Source organism: Alexandromys fortis, unplaced genomic scaffold (assembly GCF_014885135.2).
Source record: "Alexandromys fortis isolate MF-2015 unplaced genomic scaffold, M_Fortis_MF-2015_v1.1 scaffold_445, whole genome shotgun sequence".
Lineage (NCBI taxonomy): Eukaryota > Metazoa > Chordata > Mammalia > Rodentia > Cricetidae > Alexandromys > Alexandromys fortis.
In genome coordinates, this window is record NW_026068363.1 from 173990 (window position 1) to 181980 (window position 7991).

Here is a 7991-nt window from a genome sequence, read left to right on the forward strand (position 1 = left end):
ATGCTAGGCCTTAGCCAAAGTTGGTTGACTCAACATTGCGAACGAGAATTTGGGTGATTGCCCAGGTAGTCTGTTGTCTCTGTCATTTATGGCACGCTTTGGATATCTCTCATTTGTTAAGTAATATTTATTCCCTTCTCAGATCTTTGACGGAGTTGAAGATTATATAATTGTAATTACTCTCTACATTATTTAGACTCCTTGAGATAGAATGTCTGGTAAAACTTTCGTTCTCAATATTGTTTGTTATATCTATTATTTATTATTATTGTTTATAGTTGTATTTGGGTTAGTTCTGTCTTATTTAGACAAAAAGAGGGAGATGTAGGGATAAGCCCTCCCCTTGGGGGCGGGCTGCCCTCGGGCGAATGTTTACTGCTAAATTGGGCGCGCAGATGCTGCGCACCCCTTCCTTCCTGCTCCGGGTACTCTGCTGGAACCTTGGTTTCATGAGTCTGGTTTTGTCATTAAACTTGTTCAAATACCTATTATTATTGGTCTTCATTAATGCAAACCGCCACATTTCCCATCATCCACATCCTCTCCAGCACAGGCTATCATTGGTGTTTTTGATTTTAGCCATTCTGACAGGTGTAAGATGGTATCTCAAAGTTGTTTTTATTTTCATTTCCCGGATCACTAAGGAGGTTGAACATGACCTTAAGTGTCTTTTGGCCACTTGAACTTCTTCTGTTGAGAATTGTCTGTTCAGTTCAGTACCCCATTTTTAAGTGGGTTAATTAGAATTTTAATGTCTAGTTTCTTGAGTTCTTTATATATTTTAAGAAAACAATGTCAACTCCAAAGGATTCCCTTTAAACAATAAGTTCAACTGGATACATTTAGATGTAGTGCTAACTAGTTGTAGCTATTGTTGTCTGTTTACTTGAATTTTATGATCATTTAGAATCATTATATACAAACTAAAAGAAATTGTGAGCAGATACTACATCCAAAGGCATCAGTACATGCACAAGTTGTTGCAGATGTGGAGAAGGAACAAGGCCCAGGAGGCTGAGTATGCATCACTGCCTCTCATGCCTCTGTCACGTTGAGAAACCAACTGTGCCAGACTTGAATGTAATATTCAGACTCCCAGGTTAGGTCAGAACTCAAGGGTGTGCACAGTGCCTATATTACCAGATAAATATTTAGAATCTTAGAAACAGCTGGAGTTGTAAGAAATAGTCTTGAGGACACAAAAAGAGGCCACCACTCCCACAAGAGCACCTCAACAAGGTAAGAAGGGTGGATATTTACAGGAATGGCAGAGCAAGCTCACCTGAACAATAAGACCTCCACCATTTAACCTTAACTAAAGAATAAAGAATGTTGTCCTCATTAGCTGAGGTCCAACTTCACAGTGTATTTTCCCATTACAGTACATCATTATTGCAGGGAACTCACTGCAAAAGGATCTTTAGAATCTGATCACATCATACACAGTCAGAAACCAAGAGAAATGACCTCATCTGCAATCATTTGCTGGCTTGTACTCAGCTTAACCTCAAGCTTATACAGTTCAGGACAGTCTTCATAAACAATGGTGCCACTAAAGTGGTCTTCCAATATCAAACAAGAGAATTCATCAAGTCATCCCAAAGTAGATAAACTCCAGATTGAGACTCTCTTCTCAGGAGATACTATGTTGTCAAGTTGTAAACTAAAGCATGCCATGACAACATCATTATCACAAATTGTGTTGACATAAAATAGCTTGTAACTTTAGATAATAGCTTTATGATGTTCTCTGTGATAATGGAGAATATACACTCTGATTTAGAAACATGCAGCCATATGGTAAGAAGAAGATAACAGTTAGAAGACTGTACCAGGGTGTTTGTGCTCTACGTCCCCATCTATATGCACCATTGTGTAAATGGTCACTATAGAACAGACCACAGTAATACACAGCCTCATCCTCAGGATGGACTCCTGTGATAGTAGGGCCACCTTGTCTCCAAGCAGTGAGCCTGAGAATTGGGCAGGGACACCTGAACCTCTGTTGCTCGTCCTATATATCAGACCAGTGTATACCTGGTCAGAGTTTTCTTGGACCCAGTTGGCATAGTTACTGGTGGTAACAGCCCCAGTACTGGAGCCACAGGTGAGTGTGATTGTCCCTCCAGGAGATGTGATGAATGAAGTGTCCTGAGTCACAACAGCCTGGGAAATAGTCTCTGCAAACAGGAGAGAAATCCAGTGGTCAGTAGCAAAGCAGAGAAAATATGTGCACTGTTGCATACCCACTCCAGCCCAGAAAGGTCCCGTGACCTGTGCAGTGAGCCAGAAGTGTGATCAAAATAGAAGTCCAGGCCATGATTCACAGTCCAGGTCTGTTCCTTTCAAAGTTCTTCAGCACAGGGCAGTGCCACAGGGCTAACTAAAACTCCTAACATAGGAGGGGGCATGCACATTAATGCAAATGAGCTCCTCTTCTATGCTGCTTATAGGATGTCAGGTGAATGTATTTCAGTTGACACAAGTTACTGATCACCTATTTATAATAATAAAGATCAGTAGCATTATTGTTCAGCAGCCTTTGCTTTTCCAGAGCCAAAATTATCGTCTATCTAGTGTCCTAGAGGGACATCAGTCTTGCAAGTCATGCTCCACCAAGACTTGTCCTACTTACAGTGAGAAACAGTGAAAATCATTGGGTCATGCAGACATTTCAAACAGTCCATTCACAGTTAGCATCACTTTGTCATGTGGCTTATCATTATGATCAAGTGTGTTAATTCATTAACACATGGAAAGATTAATACAAGGCAAAATGATTATAGTTCAGAAACCCAAATGTCTGTAAAGTAACAAATAAACTGCAGCGTATCTACATAAAGATGCTTTGCACAGAAACTAGGAAGGATTACATGCTAATACACACAAACCTATAACTAACTGGGTGTTGAAATCATCTTGAGAGATATTTGAAGCTTGTGATTTTGGAGGAGAAGTGCCTGTTCCTGAAATGAGGGCATGAAGTTTCAATCAACAAAGCAGATGACTAGATCCAAGTTTCATGAGATGAATGTACAGATAAAAGTGTAGAGTAAAAGAGAGAATCTACATTTTAATTTTGCTAAATAATAATAATGTATGAATATAGATGTGGATATATATGCATACTAAATACTCAAACATAAGTTTTATATAAATTATTTGTGTGTACACATAGCAAAATTTGCCTCTAATATGGTTATACATTTTACACAAATTCCAGCTAAATAAACTTGTTTATTTACATTACAATAATGTAATTTTAGAATGATATTAACAAGCCAATAGAACTTCTTTACAAAGGACTATTAATAGACATATGGTTATCAAAACAGAATAATGATACAAATCTTGTTGAAATAGGAGCGGCAGGGTTGTGTCCCCGGCACCCAGCTGCCCACATGGCTAGGTTATGCCCTGAAATAATTACACGGAAACTGTATTTTTTAAACACTGCCTGGCCCATAAGTTCCAGCCTCTTATTGGCTAGCTCTTATATATTAATCTAACCCATTTTTAATATTCTGTGTAGCCCATGAAGTGGTTTACCAGGGAGGATCTTAACCTGCATCTTTCTGGCGTGGGAGAATCATGGCGACTCCTTGACTCAGCTTCCTTCTCCCAGAATTCTGTTCTGTTTACTCCACCCACCTAAGGTTGGGCCTATCAAGGGGCCTAGGCAGTTTCTTTATTAATAAGAAATCACTCCCACATCAAAATCTATTGACTTTTGTTTCAGATGCACATGATATATGAATTTTTTCTAAGACTATATCAATATTTGGGGCCAGGATCTGGGTCTCAGTGCAATAAAGCGCTGATTGATAGACAGGGAAGCACATAAAGGGACTCTGCCCATGGCAACCAGAGCTAACTTTCTCACAGATCAATTAAAGTCGGGTGTGGAGTGGGAAATTAGAGTTAAATCAAGAAAGAAAATAGCTACTGGGTGTGGGAGAATGATCTGTATTCTATCAATTATATTTTAAATAAGCACTGATTGGCCAGTAGCCAGGCAGGAAGTATAAGCAGGACAACCATACAGGAAGTAGAAGCAGGTACTGAACCCATCCTGTGTCCAGCATTCATAGGATGGAAAATTTGTACTTCTAGACATGCCATGATACAGGAATAATGCTATAACCTTGAAAACTAGTGGATCCAGAAGTTTCTTTGAAAGTAACTACATTTGAGCAATGGAGAAGTATAGAAAAGAGTGGCTGCATGCTTAGGTCTCAGGACCTGGGCCTGGCTTTGCATAGGCTTCTAGCATAGTAAAGCATGGACACAGATGTGATAGTGGTGACAGAGTTAGTGACGGTGCTGAAATTGATAGCAAAGAAAAGAGGATGTCTCATGAAGCCCAGGGCTTGAAGGAATATAGTGTAGCCACTGCATTGTGGCTCATCATGTCTGGCTTCTACTGATCATGTTAACAATAGTGACCATGGTAGACATGCATAGTAGACAAAATGGCATGTGCCCCTAGACTGATTATCAAGCCTTCCTGTGCCTTCTTGGTTATTCCTGTTGTATTTTTGTTATAGAACAAGCTTTGTGTTTCTTTTCACTTGTTCATCAACTTTTTTAATATCTTGATGACCCCTAGGAAGCGTGTCTATGAAGAACAGTCAAGAGATACAGGACTTGTGAACACAAGATTCCCACCCCCTCTTTTCTTTAACTGAAACACTGTAATGAGTATTTATAAGGCTGCATTAAGATGAATTTTAGAACAGTAATAATCAGCCTCATCCACAGGCTGCATTCTAAGTGTGAGCAACACCTTTGTAATGTCTGAGGAATCTTTGAACACAAGCATGTTGCTGGGGCCCCCGGAGTCAGAAGATAAATTCAGGTCTCCGCAGTTCTGCAGTATATTTTCAAGGTGTTTTGGATTCTATGGAAGTAGAAAAGCAGAGCTCCCACACTGAAGCTACTGCTCTAGCTGCAGGTGAGTGTGGCAGATGCTCCAGAGGATACAGACTTAGAGCAACTGAGTCAGCACAGCTTGGCAGAGAGAACCAACAAACAGAATGAGGATAAATGTGGCAGAGACCAGAGTAGATGTTCCCATGGATTGCTGGACAAGATGGACGAGGCTGAGTTCCTACTGTGACCCATTGATGCTCATTCCTACCTGTGACTTGAGTGAAGAGAAGGAGGAAGGGCCCAGGCATGAGAGAAACAGCTCCTGACCATGGGGTTGCCTGGCCTCAGGTCTCATCATATTCCCTCATCCTGCCTGACATAGAGCCTCACCTGTCAATGTGTTTCCATCCATGGTTTCCTCTGCTCCTCCCTCAACCTTAGTGTTGATGCTCAGTTCACACACACTTAGGAGGATGGAGGTTTATTTAAGCACTGGGGACCCATCAGAAAGAAGTGCCTACTGAGCAAGGTAAAGGTTTGCTTAAGGGAGTCTTCCAGGCTAGAGAAGATGCCACTACTGATTTCTTTATTTGAATAAATGATAATTATCTCTGTTTCATAGTTCTGTTAAACATGTCCATACAATATGTTTACATTTTAAAAATACTCATTAGGTATAATGCTCTAGAATTATTATACTGTTATAGTCCAAGTTGCTTTTGGTTAATAGTTCCGCGTTCCACTTTCTTTTGTTAACTTCTTAATAACATTTCTTTCATTTATTTTACATATTAACCAGTTTACCCTACTTTCTTCCCTCCTCCTTCCTTCCTTTTCACGTCTACCCTCCTTCCCATCCACCCCTCCTCTATCTCTATTCTGAAAGGGACAGGCCTCTCATGGACTTGTCCAAAGCACGGCACATCAAGTTGAGGTAGGACAAAGTTCCTCACCAGGTATGGAGAGCAGGTTACCAAAAAGCCAGCTAAACACCCGGGAGAGATCCTGCTCTCACTGTTAGAAGCCTTACTAACAGTTGATCTCTTAGAGTTGATGCTACATGATTGTCACACACAAGCGGAGGGCATAGGTCAATCCCATGCAGGCTCACTGACTGTTGCTTCAGCATCCATGAGCTCCCTTGAGTTCAAGTCAACTCTCTCTGTGGGTTCCCCATCATGACCCCCTAGCTGGTACAATTCCTCCTTCCTTTCTTCTACAAGACCCTCTGAGCTCAGCACAGTGCTTGTCTGTAAATCTCTGCCTCTGCTTCCACCAGTTACTGGATATAGTATCTCTGACAGGAATTAGGGAAGTTACATATCTGTTTACAGTAGATGGCCAGTTCAGGCACCCTCTCCACCATTGCTAAGAGTTTTAGTTGGGGTCATCCTTGTGAGTTCCCTGGGGGTTTCCCTTGCACCAGGTTTCTCCCTAAACCCAAGGTATGCTCCCATCAAGATATTTGTTTTGTTACTCTCCCCCTCCATCCTACCTCCAATCTCATTCCTGCACCTGCAGTTACTGATTTCTAACCAGTAAGCAAATGACATCTCCTCTATGCTGAGGCTCTTTTGAGTGGTCCTTAATAATCAGTTTACTGTAAACACAGACTGCCTCACAGTGCCCCCTGCTGGTTACAGAGCCCACAATCACCATGGCCAAGGAGCTATGTATTCATTTTGCAGTTTACCTGATCTCTGCATCTATTGAAGCGTCCCTAGACTAATTTCTAAATTGTGAGATTCTAATGCGCTGTGTGTAATTCTCTAGGTTCTCACCACCAACATTGCTCTTCTTTGTGAGCTCTTTCTGCTGTGGATTGTGTAAACATGAGCTGTTAACAGCCTTTGCCACCTGGTCCTCAGCTCTCAGAGCAAAGAGAGGCAGATGCAGGGAGGCTGGGCACTCTGTGCTGTGTTTTTTGCAGTGGGAGGAAGCAGCTGCTGTAACTCTGTAATGGGCCAGTGAGCAACTATGCAGAGTCCAGTGAATTTGAACAAATGAGTCTCTGAGACTTCTGAGAAGGGCCACAGTACTCTGCTGGTTTCATTATTCTCAGAAATGCAATTATTATCCATTGAACCACTGTCTACTTATTTTATCAGGCAGCTGACATTTATTTCCCAAGCTGACTCATAATCATCACCTTCCCTTCTTTAATTATTTTGGTTTATATATATTTCTCTCATTTTTGAGAAACTATTCCCAAATTTTTTAGATTGGGAATTCTATCTACATGCAAAAGTTCCCTGAATTAGAGGAGACATTTGCAAGTGGTTCTTTTGTCAAAGACTGTTTTAATACACATTCAAGGATATTCATTGTACTCACATCTAGTGACTAATTGTTGGAATCAGTTGTAACTTACAGTCAAGATATTGTTGATTACATTTCCTGTAAGCATACATTTTCCTAGCTAGGTTTATTCCCATGGGGTGTGTGTGTGTGTGTGTGTGTGTGTGTGTGTGTGTGAAGGGAATTATATTTTACAATTTTGTGAAATTTCCATGTTCCCTGATGTATAGAAACATTTGATTTTTTGTTTATTTTTTAATCATTCAACTTTGCTATGATTATCAGCTCTAAAACATTTTGTGGAGTGCTAAGAGTTTCTTATGTAAAGAATCATCATCTGCAAATAGGGATTCCTTTATTCTTTTCCCATTTTTAGCCCTCTTATTACTTTATCTTACTGCTTTAGCTTAGACTTTAAACACTAAATTGAATACATATGGGAGTGTGGACACCCTTGTCTTTTCTTGATCTTAGTGAGAATGCTTTGAGTTTTCCTCCCATTTAAAATGATGTTGACTATAGGTGGGTTTTTGGATTGTTTTTGTTGTTGTTGTTGTTGTTGTTGTTTTGTTGAGGTATACTCCTTTCATTTCTAGCATCCCTACAACTTTTTGAAATCCTTAATGGTGATCATGCATTAATACATAACTGGGCTGATAATTAACCACATGGAGGATGTGAGGACATTAGAGTAAAAAAAATCCCTTCTTACAAATTGTTTCAACTGTGCTATGAAGTCAGTGAGCAGACAATCTACCACAGAAAGGGAGAAGATCATTGTCCAGTATACATGAGTCAGAGAAAAATTTCTATAATATTTA

At 40.3% G+C, this 7991-nt stretch overlaps 1 gene segment (V, D, J or C); it reads right to left on the bottom strand.

Annotated features, from left to right (window-relative positions):
• LOC126495418 (Ig lambda-2 chain V region-like) overlaps positions 1 to 2320 on the bottom strand; it is a 9094-nt gene extending 6774 nt beyond the window's left edge. Inside the window, 2 exon segments of the V gene segment in view lie at positions 1833 to 2180; positions 2275 to 2320. Coding sequence covers positions 1833 to 2180; positions 2275 to 2320 — 394 coding nt within the window.
• Between the last annotated feature and the right edge of the window lie 5671 nt (positions 2321 to 7991).